The following is a 19093-nucleotide window of genomic DNA, read 5'->3' as shown; positions in this document are numbered from 1 at the left end:
AAAGGCAAAATATTACTGAATAAACTATGACAAGCCCTTGATCATAAAATATACCCAGATTTCCAAAATGTTACCATGTCCAAAAAATGCATCTTACCAGTAGAATCAATGATATACAAATAGACACATATATGGGGCACAATAAAAATCGCACCTTCCACTTCATTATACTTTTTCAAAAGCAAACAATGCTCAAATTTGTAAATATAGTTAAATAACATGTTTTTACTCAAATTTACTTAAAATGTGGCTTAGAAAATCATAAACATTCTCTGGTTAACTAACTAATATAGAACATCATTTTCCTCATGACATAATTTAAAAAAATTTTTTTTTTCCTGTCACCATTATCCTATGCCCTCTTCCACCTCCTTCCATCCCCCACCACCCTGTAATCACCACCCTGTTGTCCATGAGTTCTTTCTTTTTTGCTCACTCCCTCCACCCCTCCAATCCCCCACACCCCGAGCTGTCTGCCTGCTCTCTAGCCTCATGACACAATTTTTATATTCTATACCTTGCTTGTAACTATTTCCTTTAGGGGGGATATAAAGTAAGACCTTAAGAACACCATTTTAAGCAGCAGTTCTCAACCTGTGGGTCGTGAACAATGAAAATACATCCTGCATATCAGATATTTACATTACGATTCATAACAGTAGCAAAATTACAGTTATGAAGTAGCAACAAAAATAATTTTATGGTTGGGGGTCACCACAACATGAGGAACTGTATTAAAGGGTCGCGGCATTAGGAAGGTTGAGAACCACTGAAAGGAATTTGTTGAAATGCCAACTTTGTAGATAGTTTTACATCAAATTGTTCAGTGCTCAAAAATGTAATAATTTAATTTTGCCTTTTATTAGGCTTATTTTCTAACATGGATGTACTTGGTAAAGCTACTGTCATGGCAAGGTTGTGGGAACTCCAGTAAAGGCAAAACTAGCTTTGTTGCTTTCATGAGAGACAGTTCAGTTCATCCATACAGGTAATCAGTAGTTAGTAGTGCACCCTCTATTGGTGAAGGGCTTCTATGGTTTCATTTATTTATTCATTTATTTATTAAATATGTTTTTATTGATTTTAGAGAGGGTGAGAAAGAGAAAGATCAATGTTACAGAGAAACATCAATTGGTTGCCTCCCATACACATCCCAACCAGGGATCAAACCCGAAATCTGGGTTTGTGCCCTGACTGGGAAAGGAACCAGTGATCTTTCAGTGCATAGGATGACACTCGACCAATTGAGCCACTCTAGCTAGGGCTGGATTTCTATGGTTTTTTAGAAACCAACTTTAACTTACTGCCTGGAGAGAAAGCCAAAATCCAGTTGAGGTAGGTCTGAGTCAAAGGGATGAGAAACAGGTGATCTTTGCTTTCCAAATTCATTTTATAAAGAGTACACAAAACTAATGTTATGAACCATGACTTGACATAATAGTTCAAAAGAAGACTCAAGAAAAGCACAGACATTAGGATTCTAACAAAAGACTATTAATCATATGAACAGGTTTAATATAACATGGAATGCAAAAGATTGGAACCATTAATGACATATCTAATATGTCTACTTCAACTTAAAAAAAAAATCAAAACAGGATAGTGACCAGAATAATAGTTCTATTATATGCCAGAATTTGTTTTAAAGTACCTTATATTTGCTTTTAGGTACTTTAAATAAAAATTATATTTTACACATAACACAGGTGGCACTTTGCCTACATTAGAATTATATAAACATTTAGATGTACATTTACATTGTTTTATTTTGAATCTTATCACATAAGTTAATTTTCATTTCTATTTTAAAAGACTGGCCAGGTTATTTGTCAATACAGCATTAGGATCAACACATGTTGTACAGTATCACATTTAGTTATGTCTAATGAATCCAATTTCAAGTAATACATGGAAAATGGCATACATTAATTCATATTTAAATGTTTCTTTGAACCAAAAATATTAATTTTAAGAATGTGATAAACAGCCTTATTCATTGTATGCATTTCTTAAAATGAGCAGTACACAGATAGCAAATACATAACTCCTATAGTCTACCAAGAAATAAAGCCAAATTTTAGAAAAATACAATGCAAGAAAAGATTCAAGTTAAAAATATATTCCTTTGAATAAAAATCATCCTCTATAATATTCATTTGTAATCTAAACTCACAGCATGTCCCACCAGCCCAAAGTAATCTTCTAAATGTCATATTTGTTGTACTACAATATTTTTTCAACCCACTATTTGTGGAGGTCACTGGGTTGTAGCAAACTATTTTAACTTTAGGAAGGATATACAACCTTGTTGCATTAGCTCCCCTGACAAATGTCTTTCTTAAAAGATTTTTACTTTAGAAACCTTTGACACATGTAGTTTTCTTCAGATACTGTATATCCAAACTTTTTATAGAAACCAGAATTTTGTGGTAGACATTCAAGGGTAATCTTATAACAGTTCAGTTTCTTGCTTAGCAAAGTAAGGGTTGATAATAACCTGAAATTTAAAAAAAAAAAGGGAGAAGGTATAGAGCATTTGTTAATAGAAATAGATTTTAGTAACAATATGAATATTTCATTAAATTTCAAATTTATATTAGAAATAGGTTTAGGTCATGGCCATTCCCACTATGTATTTATTTAAATATTGTAAATGGATAAGCATTTAAATCACTGAGAGCATTTTAGTTTGTTTCAAATATACATTATCTGATAATCTTCAGCCAGTTAATGAATGGGACATATACTAAATTCACCCTAACCCTCTTTAAAAATAAGTTTTAAGATGATGAACACTAAAGATTGTCAACCATTTAAAAAATATGGCCTATATTATTTTTTTAAGTGTTTTTCTCTAAATCTATTCAAACTTCTTAGGAACAGTCAACATTCCTACACAAAATGGGTAAGTAATAGCTTTGTTCTTTATCATTTTTAAAGTGACTCTAATGTTTGTGAAAGTAGCTATGAGATTAACTCTGTTTTGGTTTAACTAATATGAAGTAGAAAGAAAGCAAAAAGTATACTTCTTTCCAGTATATGAATGGGATTCTAACTGCCTTGGCAGTTTTTAAAAAACTTAAAAAAATCTATAAAAATTTACCTGAAGTGTTTTCTCATGTTTGCATACAGAACATCTTGATTGAAGTTATAAAATTATAAAGGATATCACAAAGTGAAGATTAGAATATTAGAATTTGGTCTGTTTTTAAAAGTTTTAAGTAAATGTATAAAGGATTATACAGTAAAGGCTGTTTCAATATGTTTCTACACCTTAGGAGACTGAGAACACTTTGTTTTAAAATATGACAGAGAAATGGGGAAATCACCTGACTCAGCCAAAAGTTTCTGTTTCCTACTCATGTGAGAATTTGACTATTAAAAATTAATTTATAGATGTTACTGTCTGCAAAATGGTACACTTCCAATTTCCAAAGTTTATGGTAAAACTAATGTAAAAATACTTTGTTTTCATTAAATTCAGTCATAGAGTAAAAATGGATTCATAATTTATGACGCCAGAAAGAACTTCAAACAGCAAAATATGTTTAACAAGTATCTTGGCAAAGAACTGTAAAGTGAAACACAAAAAGCATTGTAATTTATCCAGGATTACCTTGTTTCTGCTTACTTACAATTTGCCAAGCTGCTTTCCTCTGCATTCATCACTAACGACAACATCTTCTACTCTTCCTCTCTGAAAATATTTACAGTGTTTAAAGGACTAAACATGTAGTTTTGTTTTTAGATAAATCAAGTGATGGATGGTAAAAATTCAGACAAAAATAAGTGTTTTGTGAACTTGAACTTAACATAAACTAAAATGCAAATTATTTTATAGAAGAAATAATATAATGAATCAACTTGTGGTCTAATCTTGTTTTGTCTATATCCTGAACCTCCACACCCCAGTGTTTTAAAGCAGCTCTCAAAATCTGAAGCACCGAAGGGTAATTTTGTTAATCCATCATCCTACTTCTTGCTTAACAGCAATTTATTTCAGACATCCAAATACAATTTATTCATTTCTAATACAAAAGCCCCAAATTTCATAACTTACAGAAAACATTCCAAATGTTCCTACCTTTACTATTTCATGTTGAGTCATGAGGAATAAAGGGGCTCTATAGGCATTAGAAATGTCACAATTAGAAAAGAATGTGGTATTCTGAACCTTTTATCATTTGGAAACTGATGGGAATTTGTCTTAGTGTAGTATATTCAAAATACTGTTTTTTAAAAAACAACAACATTGGGGAGTCTAAAGATTACTGCCAAGTTTCACAAAGCTTTCTTGTTTTCTCTATGACCATATCAAATTGAATACCTTACAGAACAATTTCTAGCGAACAATTCATATTGTGTGTTTTTTAACTTTTTAAATATATTTTTATTGATTTCAGAGAAGAAGGGATAGGGAGGGAGGGAGGGAGGGAGGGAGAGAGAGAGAGAGAGAGAGAGAGAGAGAGAGAGAAACACATCAATGATGAGAGAGAATCATTGATTGGCTGCCTCCTGCATGCCCCACAATGGGGATCGAGCCCACAACCTGGGCATGTGCCCTGACCGGGAATCGAACCATGACATCCTGGTTCAAAGGTCAACACTCAACCACTGAGCCACCATGGCCAGGCCCAATTCATATTGTTAATACATTTTCTTCCTCAAAACAAAGTGGGAAATTGCCTCTTAATAAGAGATTTCTAGGAAGCAGAACTTTTTCAAGGCAATATGCCTCTCATTTTACAATGAAAAGTAGTGAGAAAACAGATTTGTCTAATGGAAACTCATCATAGGTTTTGCTAAAAAAAAAACACCCACATCTGCCCATTTTAGCTCATTAGCATTAATGTGAACACATACCTTAGCACAGGAATGGGTGAATTTATGTTCTATTATCAGAGTTGCTGTAGCAACAATCTGTCCTAAAGTCACATCTTCCACCACTGTAACATAATAATCCCCAGATTTCTTCATGTGCTCAAAAGATTCTGTGGAAATTAGAAGACAGTGTTATGTAGCAGACATTACACTGTATTAGGTGGCAAAAAATGAGGACTAGCTGACTTCATTACTGAACATTTAAAGCTATTTTACCATAGTAATTTGTATTTTGTTTTTAAGAAAATATTTTAAATGACCAGGTAGTTGAAATATCAGTGATTAATAAGTTGGAATATAGTCCATACATTTAAAGAATATGCTAGCAAGGTAAAAGACTAATCCAGCCTTTTTAGGTGAATAGCACTTATACAAATAAATTGTATATGTGCCACCTCTGTGACTAATAAATCATTACGCACTTTAAATCGCTTTCTTGAACTTTTACACTCGGCAGATATTTGAATAGAACAAAACTGCAAATTTTTAACAAAAGAATGTTTTACATGGCTCCACTCTGTAATTTTTAGTCTGGTTTCCAAATATTTTGGTGAAAGTAGTTCTGTTTTCTCCTTGTGATCTCAAGTGTTTCATGATTACATGACTTTTTAGAAATTACAGTAATCATTTTGCTTTGTTCCCTTTGAAGGCACCTCATAAAGTAGCTGAAAAATATGTCTCCATTTCTAAGTAATTGAATAAGATAGAATAAGAAAGGAAAAGACCTATAAAAACAATCAGGGGAAAAAAGGCAATAACATACCCATCAATAAATACTTTAGAAGGTCTGGTCAAGATGGTGGCATAGGTAAACATGGTACTCACATCCTCCCACAATCACATCAAAATTTTTGACTAAAATACGGAACCATTATTCAGAACCACCTGAAATCTAGCTGAACGGTAGTCCTACAACTAGGGAATTAAAGAAGCAGCACATCCAGACTGATAGGAGAGGTGGAGATGAGGGGTAGAATAGTGGAACCCACGTGTGGCAGTTTCTCTGAAGAGCGAAAGGTCCCTGCCCCACACTAGGCCCCTAGCCCAGGGTTCCAGTGCTGGGAAGGGAAGTCCCCACAACTTCTGACTGTAAAAACCAGCGGGGATTGTGGCTAAATGACATGGAGGCTGTGGGAGTCCCAGACAGTTCCTCTTAAAGGGTCCTTGCGGACTTGGACTCCCCCTGAGCTCCAGCACCGGGAAGCAGCTTGAAAGGAAACTGGGACATTCAGGGAGGAATTAACTTGTCTGGAATCAGGGCAAGAGCTGGAGGGGCAGCTTTAGAGGCCAGTGTTTCTTTACTGAGCACTCCCTGCCACAGAATGGACAGGCTGCACCATATCTGAATCTCCATCATCCTGGCTCACTTTTCACTCTGCCTGGTGATTCCCTGAGACCCCACCTCTCCCTACTTGCAGGCTCATCCAAGTCATTTCCAGTGGCCTTTCCATACAACTGGCCCCTCTCACCTCATGCTTTGGACTTTCCTGAAATCTTCCAAATATGCAGCAGCTGGCATCAGCATACCCCAAACCTCTCATCAGTGGCCCCAGGCCCGGCATTAGTGGCAGCCTACCCTGGTCCACAGGTTGGCCTCTTCTGGGCACCTCCAGACTCAACACAAGTAGCAGCCATATGCAGATTGCTTGTAGCTCATGCTGGGTGGCCCCAGCCAGGACACAGGCAGAGGCTGACTTTGCACCTCCTGGGGGGGGGAGGGGGGGCCCAGAGCCAGTGCACCTGGTGTTCAACTTCGACCACACCAGACTACAACCCTTCCACCTCCACAAATGACTCAAGGGGTGGACTCAGTGAACACGAAAGCCCCACTGAAGCAAGTCCTACTCCATAGGATTGGCTCCTGCATAGCAGCTCCTCTGCTGTAGTTGAAATTGGTTCTCACAGCCGATCAGCCAGGGGGTCAATCCTTCCCAGTGATGCCAACAGTAATTAAGGCTCAACTAGAATGGGACAGTGTACACAGCTCACACAGGGCACACCTGGAATGCCCAGCTCTGGTGACTGGGAAAGCTGACCTACTGAGCCCTACAGAACACCTACTATACAAGGCCACTCTATGAAGTCCAGGAGACATAGCAGCTCTACCTAATACATAGAAACAAACACAGGGAAGTAGCCAAAATGCCGAGACAAATATGTTACAAATGAAAGAACAGGAGAAATCAGAAGAAAACCTCAATGAATGTAAGCAAGAAAACTATCAGATATAGAGTTCTGATCTGGGAGAGATTAATCAAAGATCTTATATGTCTATATGCATTACCAATGGACAGACAATAGTGTGGTGAAGGCTGGGCAGGGTGGGAAGTGGGTGGAGAGAGTTAATGGGGGAAAAAGGGAGAGACATCTGTAATACTCTCAACAAGTAATGGTTATAAGGATGCTCAAGGAACTTAATGAGAGCCTCCAGGAACTTGGAATTTCAAGGAAATTAGTGTGAACATCAGCAACATAAAAAGAGGACATAAGTGAAGCATACACTAACTGAATAATTTACAGGAGATCAACAGCAGAGTAGAGATGCCGAGAATCAAATCAAGAATTTAGAATATAAGGAAGCAAAAACCACCCATCAGAACAGCAAAAAGAATAAAAAATATGAAGATAGTGTAAGGAACCTCTGGGACAATTTCAAGCACACATACATTCACATCATGGGGATGCTGGAAAGAAAGAGAAGGAACAAGAAATAAAAAACCTATTTGAAAAAATAATGATGGGAAACTTCCCTAACCTGGTGAAAGAAATAGACATACAAGTCGAGAAAGCACAGAGAGTCCCAAACAAGATGAACTCAAAGACACCATAATTAAAGTGACAAAGGTTAAAGACAAAGAGAGAATCTTAAAAGCAGCAAGAGAAAAGCAGTTAGTTACCTCAAGGGAGCATCCAGACAACTGTCAGCTGATTTTCCAACAGGGAACTTGAAGGTCAGAAGGAAGTGGCAAGAAATATTCAAAGTGATGAAAAGCAAGGACCTACAACCAAGATTACCCTACCCAGAAAAGCTATCATTTAGAATTGAAGGTCAGATAAAGAGCTTCCCAGACAAGAAAAAACTAAAGGAGTTCATCACCACCAAACCAGTATTACATGAAATGTTAAAGCATCTTCTTTAAGAAAAAGAAATAAAAGTTCAAAAATATGAACAATAACATGGTGGTAAACGCATATCAACAATTGAATATAAAAATGAAAATGAACAAGGAATCTAATGAACAAAATAAACTGATGAATAAAACAGAACCAGAAAACTTAGAAACATGGGACAAACTGACAAATTTAAGAGTAAGGTGGTTGGGGGTGGGGAGAGATTAACCAAAGATTTTATATATATATATACATACATACATACATACATTACCAATGGACAGACAATAGGGTGGTGAAGGCTGGGGCAGGGTGGAAAGTGGGTGGAGGGGGTTAATGGGAAAAGGGAGAGACATCTGTAATACTCTCAACAATAAAGATAAAAAAACAAAACTTTAAATGTAAATGAATTAAATGCTCCATCAAAAGTTGATTGGCCCTGGCTGGTATGGCTCAGTTTAGCATTGTCCTGTGCACATAAAGGTCGCCCAGTTCAATTCCTGGTCAGGGCACATACCCAGGTTTCAGAATCAATCCATGGTCAGGATGTGTGCAGGAGGCAACTGATCATTTCTCTCTTATATCGACTTCTCTTTTTCTCTTCCTCTCCCTTCCTCTCTCTCTAAATTCAATAAAAACATTTTTTAAAAAAATTTAAAGTTGAATGGATAAGGAAGAAGTGGTACATGTATACAATGGAATATTACTCAGCCATAAAAAAGAATGCAATCTTATCATTTGTGACAACATGGATGGACCTAGACATTACTGTGCTAAGTGAAATAGGTTAGACCAGGGGTGGGCAAACTTTTTGACTCGAGGGCCACAATGGGTTCTTAAACTGGACCGGAGGGCCAGAACAAAAGCATGGATGGAGTGTTTGTGTGAACTAATATAAATTCAAAGTAAACATCATTACATAAAAGGGTACGGTCTTTTTTTTTTTTAGTTTTATTCATTTCAAATGGGCTGAATCCCCACGACTGGGTTAGACAGAGAAAGACAAATACCATATGATTTCACATATACAGGGTGAAGCAAAAGTACTTTTATAGTTGTTCGTATGGAAAAATACACAAATAATAATACAAGAATAAACTTTTGTGTACTCAAAACTGTAAACTTACTTTTGCCCCAAAGTGTGTGGCATCTACAAAACAGAGACAAACTCATACATACAGAGAACAAATTGATGATTGCCAGATGGGAGGGGGTGGGGGCTGGGTAAAAACAGTGAAGGGATTGAGAAGTACAAATGCAGTTACAAAATAGTCACAGAGATGTAAAGAACAGCATAGGGAATATAGTCAATAATACTGTGATAACTATGTATGGTGCCAGGTGGGTACTTGAAATATTGGGGGAACACTTTCTAAAGCATAAGACTATCTAACCACTATGCACTTAAAACTAATACAAAATAGTACTGAATATCAACTGTAATTGGAAAAAAAATTTTTTTAAGAGACCCAAAATAGCTAATTAGCTATTTGAATAATTTCTATTTGAACAAAAATACATATAGTATAGACAGAACAGATCTCTAAAAAAAATAAAATCTTGTTTTTTATTTTTTTTTCATTCAGAAAAAAAAAGGTGGTAGTACTTACTCATAAATTGTTCAGGATTGACAACTCCAGTCTCTGTCAGCTGACCTAGTACCTTAATAAAACCTAGTTTTGCAAAAACAGATTTCCAGTCATGAGAAGAGCAAATGAAAGAGATATCAAATGAGGCAATGTATTAAATAAGCAGGTGAGATCATGAGCAATTATTTTTTTTAAGTTTAATGAATCTTTTTAAAATTATTTCAAAAGATTAAATTAAAACCCTTTATTCTTTCTGCAATCACTACATAAAACAAAGAAAAATAGGTTTAACCAAAGTTTTTCCCTGCCTAAGATTTTTGGAATATTAACCTTAATATTCAATATGTTCAATATTTATAGAACCAGCGTGTACATTTCTCAATGTTATTTGCATTAAATACAATGCAAAGGATGCTTCATATTCCAAATATGTGCTTTGGTTTTACTTAAAAGTGCAAGATTCTCAATGACCAAATATGATACTATATGAAATGTAAATAATTGTTGAGACTACAATTTTTAAATATTCCTGATTAATTTCATTCATGTTAATGTGGCACAGCACATTTTAGAACTTTGAGAATCTTTTTTTTTTTAAGATATTTTTTATTGATTTCAGAGAGGAAGGAAGAGGGAGAAAGAGGTAGAAATATCAATGATGAGAGAGAATCATTGATTGGCTACCTCTTGCACACCCCCAACTGGGGATTGAGTCTACAACCCGGACATGTGCCCTTGACCAGAATCAAACGCAGGACCCTTCAGTCCGCAGGCCTATGCTCTATCCACTGAGCCAAACTGGCTAGGGCAAACTTTGAGAATTTTAATGTCTATACAGTCAATGACAATTTGACCAAAATTGGTTTCTTCGTATTTCCTACCACAGGGAAAATGGACAAAATTGACTTTTGATTATGAAAATTTAAGGAAATCATTTTGGAAAATACAGATGCTAAAAAATGTAATAACATGTAGACAAAATCTTTTGCATTTTATCCAAGGCAAATTATCTCTATCCTTATTCCCCATCTAGCTTCTTAAAGATTCTTCCTTATGTACCATTTCACATGATAACTTCTTCCTTTATAAGAAGTCTTTTGGCCTCTTATAGGAAGGAGCAGTGTTGTACTTAAATCATTTGAAGTATTTCACAGTAATATATGGTCTTAGCCATGACACATACACATTGGAATTGTGGTGCTCAGTCACTTTAAAAATGAAATACAAAACATAATCTAAAGTCAAGTATCATTTTAAAAAATTATCACCATCATCATAATGTTTGTGGAGAAAACAGAATGCTAACTACAATTCTAACCAGGGTTTGTTAACTGAGTCCATACCTCTATTTAAATCAGCAGTACAAAGAGGCCTCAAAACCAAACCTTCTCCAGGATTTGTTGGGGAAATGGCTGGAGAAAATGTAGCTGTATTCAGGCTCCAGTCCACTTCTTGGAGTAGACGTGGGTCAAACATAGGTGTTTCATCAGGTACCATCTTTGCAGTAAGATCTAAAATAAAATTTTAAATGTTAAGGCAATTTTTAAAAATAAACTTTGGTTGATTTCAGAGAAGAGAGAGGGGGAGAGAGATGGAAACATCGATGATGACAAAGAATCATGGATCGGCTGCCTCCTGCACGCCCCCCACTGGAGATCGAGCCTGCAACTGTGGCATATGCCCTTGACTGGAATCGACCCGGGATCCTTCAGTCTGTAGGCCAATGCTCTATCCACTGAGCAAAACCACTAGGGCAAAGCATTTTATTTAATAGAAGGAAAGTTACTATGATTGCTATACCCAGTTAGAGAAAATATTCTATTTGACACCTGCCTCTAGCTCTTTGAAACATAGATTTTAAAGATGTATATCAATAATACTAGAGAACCGGTGCATGGATTCGTGCACTGGTGGGGGCATGGCCTGTGGGAATCGGCCCGCTGTGGGAGCGCCGCTCATCCAGGTCAGCCAAGCGGTAACCCCACTGTAGGAGCGCACTGACCACCAGTGGGCAGCTCCTGCACTGATTGTCTGTCCCCTGGTGGTCAGTGCATGTCCTACTGAGTGGCTGACCAGTTGTTCTGGTCATTCTGCCATTCGGTCGCTGGGCTTTTTAGATAGATAGATAGATAGATAGATAGATAGATAGATAGATAGATAGATAGATAGATAGATGATAGATAGATAGATGATAGATAGATAATGCCATAAAAAAAACAATGCAGGAAAAATTAAAGTCCATTTAATGACAGAACAATTTTCCCAACAACCCAGCTCCCAGCTGTTCCCTATTTCATAAATCACAATATGCTTAAGGGCAACTCTTAACTTTTCCTTAAAGGTTGATTAAATTTCTGCCTGTATAACCTGATGTGACTATAAAGGTAATGCTGTAGAGTAATAGAAGCTTTGGGAAGGTGGGATACTGTAATAATAGAAACTAACATTGTTCGGCACTTATGTGCCAGGCATTGTTCACAGAACTTGATACACTACTAATTCAATTATTTTGATAGTCCTACAGGGAAGGGACAATTATTCTCACCACTTGAACAGAGGAGGAAAGGCAGGCAGACATGTGCACAAATTTACCCAAGGTCACAACATTAGTGGCACCAGGATTTAAACCTAGGTATGGAAAGAGCATGAGCTCTGGAATCAGACCTGGGGTTCTAATGTCACTGACCATGGCTACGGTAGGTAAACTCTGAGAATCTGTTTTCTCACTTACAAAATGGGAGGAAATTACTGGCAGGATGAAATGAATTACTGTATATAAGCACCCAACAGGGCCTGCCACACTTCAAGTGTTCAATAAAATACCCTTTAGCTAGCAATTAATTTGAAATTCATGTTTATAAATTCTTAATTTTTTTCACATTTAAATTAATGAGCTGGGCACTGTGCTGGGTACAGGTGCTACAAAAAGAATGACAGATCATCTATTATATTTATGTTAAACTAATAATTAGCATTCTTGGATAGGAAAGAAGAAATTTTTTTAAAATCACAGTTTTTTCTTTCATTTCCCCCCTCAAAAATGATGCAGATTACGGCCAACAGGCATATGAAAAAATGCTCAAAGTCACTGATAACCAGAGAGATGCAAATTAAAACAACAGTGAGGGTATCACCTCACCCCCCTCAGAATGGCTACCATCAACAAATTAACAATGACAAGTACAGGCAAGGATGTGGAGAAAAGGAAACCCTAGCACATTGCTGTGGGAATGCAGACTGGTACAGCCATTACAGAAAACAGTATGGAGTTCCCTCAAAAAATTAAAGATGGAACTGCCAGTTGACCCAGTGATCCCACTTCTAGGGATAGAGCCTAAGAAACCCGAAACACCGATCAACAAGTATGTATGCACCTTATGTTTGTAGCAGCACAATTTACACTAGCTAAGATCTGGAAACAGCTCAAGTGCCCAGCAGTAGATGAGTGGGTAAAAAAGTTGTGGTACATTTATACCATGGAATACTATGCAGCAGTAAAAAAGAAGACTCTCCTACCCTTTGAGACAGCATGGAGCGAGTTGGAGAGTATCATGCTAAGTGGAATAGCTCAGAGAAAGACAAATATTACATGATCTCACTCATTTGTGGAAGCTAATTAACAAAATAAACTGATGAACAGAGAGGATCCAGAGACCTGGAAGCATGGAACAGAGTGCAGAATCTCAAAGGGAAGGCAGGGGAGGGTGGGTGGGTAGGAAATAATCAACCAAAGACCTTGTATATATATATGCATAACCCATGGACACGGACAATTAGAAGGTGAAAGCCTGGGGGAGGAGGGGTGGCAGGGGAAGGCTTGAGGGAGTTAATGGTGGGGAGAAGGGAGACATATGTAATACTTTCAACAATAAAGATTAAGAAATAAATACATAAAAAATTAAAAAAATATATAAAGGTAAGTGGACCCAGAAAATAAACAAACTCAGATCATATTATATTCTAAACAACACTATACCTGGCTCTAAGAATAGTAAGGGAAGGAAATAACTTTTGATGATTAAAACAATCATTCCTATCAATTTAAGCCTACAGTCCGTTTGAAACTTTTTTGTTTCAGATAAACAGTAATTTTTTTAGTATATAGACGTCTCAGGTGGGGCTGGGGACATATTTAATATGGCAAGCCTATGAAGCTTTTTTATAGGTTAATTTTAGTGCAAGCATGTTAGTGTTTGTGCCTGATAAATGGGCCCCTGAGGCTTACATGTCTATTTTTATCTGAATGATGGGTAACAATATTGTATTTTAAGTATGCAGATTAACAGGCTAAATATCAATTAAGTAAAATGGGTACATTAAATTCAGATGCCAGAAAGTATTAAGAATTTAACTTCCTCAAGGCAACACATTACTTAAACATTTTGATGTTCATGTTATTTAACATAAAGTTGTAACCATGAAGTTTAAAGAAAGTTCAGAGGGGAATTCAGATGAACATAAAGACAATTTCAACCTGGCCAGCATGGCTCAGTGGTTGAACTTCAACCTATGAACCAGGAGGCCACTGTTCCATTCCCAGGGAGGGCACATGCCTGGGTTGCGGGCTCCATCCGCAGTGTGGGACATGCAGGAGGCAGCCTATCAAGGATTCTCTCTCATCATAGATGTTTTTTTCTCTCTCCCTTCCTCTCTAAAATCAGTATTTAAAAATCAATGATACTGGCTAACATTTATTGAGTGCTTTCTATTTGTTAACTCAAAAATACAATGCATACGTATCATTATTCTCGTTTTGCAGACCAGGAAGCAGGCATAGCAACTTGCTCCAGATAGCAGAATCAATAAGGAAGAGACTCAGGATTCAAAAACAGGCAACAGGGCCGGCATCATGGTTGCACAGGGTCCCACACTTGGATTGTCTGCTGCCACTTTCTTGCCTTTACAAGGCCCACATATGCCTAACCTTAGCCCAGTAAATGCCTGGAGAATGAGTAACAGATGGCGTTAAGACTTACCTGGAGGTTACATTTCAGAAAATCCAGAAGGAAAAAGGTTTGCAAATTGCCACAGTGATATAACAAAAACCATACACCAAATTCAATTTTACTAGGATCACTTCAGGTTTTCATTCTGTTGACTATTCTTTGGACACAATTCCAACAATTGGGTTCGCCAGCCTCTATAGCAGACCGGGATACAAATGGGGGGTGGAGGGGAGCTGCTGCTAGAAGCTAGCAATTGAAAGGAACAAGTAACAGGCACTGGGAGGGAAGATTTTAAAGTTGATTTTAAAACTGTCTTACGCATTTCAAGAGCTCCTGGGGCACCACTATACTACTTCATTACATTGTTATTGGGTGAAGGACATGTGCCATTTGGGACTAGGTTAACCTACATACACTTTATAACAATTTCAACAATTTGAATTTTTAATCTAAAGAACATTCCATTTGCTGATGACTTCAATAAGCCTGGCCACATTACTAAACTGTGCAATTACACTTCACCTGAGCATTTTTAAAAGTATTTCTTGGTAGCTTATTATATCCTTGTAATCTAGGTATCATTCCCAGTCTATGGACCAGGAAATTGAACCACGTGGAGCTTCAAGGAACGGACCCCACCATAGCACACAAATGAGTGAACTGGACTAGAATCTTGTTTTCCCATCTGAGCTCGAATTACCATATTAAATTAACACCCGTCTTTAACATCATCGCAGCTGGCAGGTAGCTCTGTCTCCCCTGTGCTAAAACATGTCTGCGAACCCTGCCTAAAAAGAGCTAATCTAAAGGATTCTTCAGCTCCCTTCCTTGATTCATACATAAGTGAATAGCTCAACAACACTACCCCCATAATCGCCTGTTTAATTTAGTGTGAAAAGGAGTTCGGTTTACATACATAAACATAAGCTCCCACAAGAAAAATCACAATACTCCGTGTTTCTAGGGGTAGAAGGCCCCGAGAAAAAAAGACAAAGGATGTCCCTCGTTCCCGCAGTGAAAGCCCGATTTAGTCAGTGCAGCAGGTGATCTCAGAAGCAGGAGCACGTCCTCAAGGGCTCACAACCGCCGCGGGGTGCACCCCGGAAAGGAACGGGGCGGGTGGTGAGGAAGGGGCTGCGGGTTTCGTGCCCATTCAAAGCCGATGGCGACAGAGACTGAGCAGCTGCCTCGATTCCCATGCCGACGCCTGGTGAGCGCAGAGTTAGTTTCGACCCCGGCCCCAACGCGGGCCCTGCCGGCGACACCCTTGCAAGGCAGGACCACTGGCCATCACCCCTCACCTCTGCTCCAGGCGCCTCTGCTCCACTTGCCCCGAACCGCGCTCCACAACCTCGTGTGCACGTACCCAGCTGCCAGGGTAAAGGCCCGGCTCCCGCACCGAACCGCCCGCTCCGTCCCCTCCACCCCCCACCCCCAGGGCCAACCTCGCCTCCCCCGGCGGCAGGCGCACCTGTCTGATGAATCCACAGGCCGGCCCACCACGGCCCCCGGGACCCCCGGCGCGCCCCGCTCTCGCTCCCGGGCCCCCAACCCTCCTCACCCCTGGAGGCTCCGTACTCCGCGCTCCCCTCCGGCACCGACGGGCTCTCACCCATCCGGATCCTGCTTCGGCGCCAGCCCCACCTCCGGCACCTCCCGCCACAGTGGCCGGTCACTGCTGCCACCCCCACCAAGACGTGGCAGCGCCAACGCCTCCTCCCCGCCCCCGCCGCTGACGCAGGGCCTGGCGCAGGGGGCGGAGGCGCGGGGCCTGGGGGCGGGGCGCACCCGGGGGCGGGGCGGGGCCTGCGGCTATAAGTCCGCGCGCGCGGCGGGGGCGGACACATCCCGGGACTCCGCCCCGCCGCGCCTGGAGCCCGGGTTCTGACCCTGCTCCCCAAGGCCTTTCCCCCGGCGTCGGTACGTTGGTTCACTCGGTGTGGGCCTCGGGTTCCGTCCCCTCCCTCCGCCCTGCTGCCCCTTCCCTGGATAGTTCATGAACCGGGACTTGGCGGCTCGCTGGCCGCCGGAGCGCCTCACCCCATTTTCTGAGTCACAAATCCAGCCTCCACGAGGCTGCATGTTACTCCTCCTTGGAGGCTGTTGTTTTATTTCTCCCTCAAATTCGTTTTGTATGAACATGGGGTTAGGACACTAGTTCCCAACTGCAGCGATTTTGCCTCCCAGAAGACAGTTGGCAGTTTTGGGGAGGTAATGCCAACCTCATGTCTGGGAGAGCTGGTGCTGGCCTCTCTCCAGATGACGGAGGGATAGCGGTAGAGACCAGACATGCTGCTGAGCGTTCTAGGATGTGCAGGACAGCGCCCCACGACGAGTGATTGCCTGGCCTGAAAGGTCAGTACTGCTGAGATTGAGAAACCCTGGCTTAGGAGAAGAGAAGGCCTTTCTGTGAATTCCCATTTCCAAAGCGTTTTACCTAACTAGCACGTGTACCCATTTTACTGATTACCAAACAGGTTCGGTAATTTACCAAAGTTCCATAGTTAGTAACCCCCCTTTCTTGCCTTGTAGCATAAATTTGCAAAGTATTTTGGTCTAAAACAATATTGTTCAAAGAATTAACACTATGTATAGTCTGCCAGAAATTGTATATTTTGCTTGTGAGATTTACATTTCAGTTAACTCTTTTACTGATTCATGCATTTTCACAACTTAAAACACCAGTGTGGCTGATGGCATTCACATCTTGTTTTTACCCATACACACAAAAGAATATATGAGACAAAAAAAAAACACCACTAGCCTAAGAAATATATAGCCTTCTTTTCTTATCAGACTCTGGCCCTGTGTTTTCAATGAGTTTCTCCTGAGCAACAGAATCCTGTAAATTTTCCAATTGAGCAAAGAGTGAAACAATTATAAAATGTACCACAGAACACAGGAGTTCTAAGAAGCACCCCAAACCATGTGCATTCCCGACATTCTCCTCCTTACCCTCTTTGTGCCATGGGAACCAAATTTCTCCTTAATAGTCAAATTCAGTCACTCCAGCCTATAAATGGCCTCCTTCTTTGCCTGTTGGTTTACTTGCAATAGGAGCGCAACATAGATTGGTGACAATCACAACTTCTATTTTAATGGAATCATTGGTGTGTCCTCTAATGATTTTTATTTATTTTATGGATTTCTAAATTGAGATGTAATTGACATATAACATGTATTAGTTTTAGGTGTAAAACATAATGATTCAATATATGTATTTATTGCAAACTGATTACCTCATAGTTAATATCCATCACCACAGGGAGTTACAAATTTGTTTTTCTCCCGTGAAGAGAGTTTTTAAGAGCTACTCTCAGCAATTTTCAAGTGTACAATACAGTTGTATTAGCTATAGTCACCATCCCCAGGACTGACTTATTAACTGGAAGTTTGTACCTTTTGACCACCGTCATCCATTTCACTTACCAACCACCCGCACCTCTGGCAACCTCCAATCTGTTCTATCTGTGAGGTGTGTGTGTGTGTGTTTTTTAAAAATTGACAGATATGAGATCATACAGTATTGTCTTTCTCTGTCTGACTTATTTCACCTAGAGCAGTGGTTCTCAACCTTGGCTGCACATTAGAATCACCTGGGAATCTTTTTAAAATCCTGATTTCTGGGCCTCATCCTCCGGAAATTCTGTTTCTTTGTTACTAATGTTGTGGCCTGACCCCATAACAAAGAAACAGAATTTCCGGAGATGAGGCCCAGAAATCAGGATTTTAAAAAGATTCCCAGGTGATTCTAATGTGCAGCCAAGGTTGAGAACCACTGACCTAGAGTAGTGCCCTTAAGCTTCATCCTTGTTGCAAATCACTTCCCTTTTATGACTGAATAATGTTCCATTATGAATATATATCACATCTTCTTTATCCATTCATCTGTTGATTGACATTGAGGTTGTTTCCATATATTCCCTATTATATATAATGCTGCAAAGAACATGGGGATACAGATGTCTTTTCTGGATCGTGATTTTGTTTCCTTGAGATAAATACCCAGAAGTGGGATTGCTAGATCATGTGTGGGAACCCTAATCAGAATAGGCCAGATGATCAAGGGCAATTTGCCTTTCGCATGCGTGCAGGCGAGGACGCAGCAGTGTGATCAGGTGAAAGGCCCCTTTGCCCTATGCAGGTGCGAGGGCAATGACTCAGTAGTAGAAATATACGTACCGCGCAAGCGCACCCTTATGTAACCTGTTTGTGTTAATGTAGCACGAGCGTGTATCACTAATTGGTATGAGGCCTCTTTTGTTTGAGCGTGTATATAAGTCGCCACTGACCAGTCAGTGCACGGCTTTGTTTGTAATGAAGCATGTCCCACTTACCTGTTACCTGAGGGTCTTTCCAATTCCCTGCACCCAGAAGGGTCAAGTCCCTGGCTGAGGAGCTGTGCTCCCAACAATATGGTAGTTCTATTTTTTATTTTTTGAGGAACCTCCATACTGTTTTTCATAGTGGCTGCACCAGTTTACATTCCCACCAACAGTGCACAAGGGTTTCCCTTTTCTCCACAGCCTTGCCAACATTTGTTGGTGGTTTTTTTTTGTTGTTTTT

General features: G+C 39.5%; 2 protein-coding genes across 10 annotated transcripts in view; one reads left to right on the top strand and one right to left on the bottom strand.

Moving 5' to 3' along the window:
• Positions 1-19093, top strand: part of STYX (serine/threonine/tyrosine interacting protein) — a 65868-nt gene that overhangs the window by 41456 nt on the left and 5319 nt on the right. For 2 of the 7 annotated variants that reach the window (XM_023760786.1, XM_023760781.1), the window contains exons 11-12: positions 2878-2905; positions 3485-3640. The exons of 1 other annotated variant lie outside the window; for it this stretch is intronic. In XM_023760786.1, coding sequence (XP_023616554.1) covers positions 2878-2905; positions 3485-3490 — 34 coding nt within the window. In that variant the 3' untranslated portion in view covers positions 3491-3640. Of the gene's footprint in view, positions 1-2877; positions 2906-3278; positions 3641-15102; positions 15259-19093 lie in introns of those variants that run through there. 4 more of the 7 variants (XR_002831238.1, XM_023760776.1, XM_023760784.1 and 1 more) reach the window with 4 other exon arrangements.
• Positions 550-16228, bottom strand: GNPNAT1 (glucosamine-phosphate N-acetyltransferase 1). 3 transcript variants are annotated; one of them, XM_006096973.3, is made up of 6 exons: positions 16089-16228; positions 10925-11092; positions 9603-9665; positions 4864-4991; positions 3636-3697; positions 550-2497 (listed from the first exon to the last, which is right to left on the bottom strand). In XM_006096973.3, the coding sequence occupies exons 1-6, from the start codon at positions 16141-16143 to the stop codon at positions 2350-2352; spliced, it is 624 nt and encodes a 207-aa protein (XP_006097035.1). In that variant the 5' UTR covers positions 16144-16228; the 3' UTR covers positions 550-2349. The 3 variants fall into 3 exon arrangements, with proteins under 3 accessions (XP_006097035.1, XP_006097036.1, XP_023616556.1); XM_006096974.3 differs by having other exon boundaries at positions 16140-16210; XM_023760788.1 differs by lacking the exon at positions 16089-16228 and adding an exon at positions 15999-16018.

The sequence above is a fragment of the Myotis lucifugus genome, unplaced genomic scaffold (genome assembly GCF_000147115.1).
Source record: "Myotis lucifugus unplaced genomic scaffold, Myoluc2.0 scaffold_191, whole genome shotgun sequence".
In the NCBI taxonomy this organism is placed as follows: domain Eukaryota; kingdom Metazoa; phylum Chordata; class Mammalia; order Chiroptera; family Vespertilionidae; genus Myotis; species Myotis lucifugus.
Note: the sequence above shows the minus strand (reverse complement) of the source record. Positions and strands in the feature narration are given on the sequence as shown.

Bases quoted from the DNA above. Each gene is read 5' to 3' on its own strand.
- GNPNAT1 (XM_006096973.3), bottom strand. From the start codon at position 16,143: ATGGGTGAGAGCCCGTCGGTGCCGGAGGGGAGCGCGGAGTACGGAGCC. The intron at 11,093-16,088 runs GTGAGGAGGGTT...ATTTTATTTTAG, and splicing joins GGAGTACGGAGCCTCCAGGG to ATCTTACTGCAAAGATGGTA. The intron at 9,666-10,924 runs GTATGGACTCAG...TTGCAAAACTAG, and splicing joins TACTGCTGATTTAAATAGAG to GTTTTATTAAGGTACTAGGT.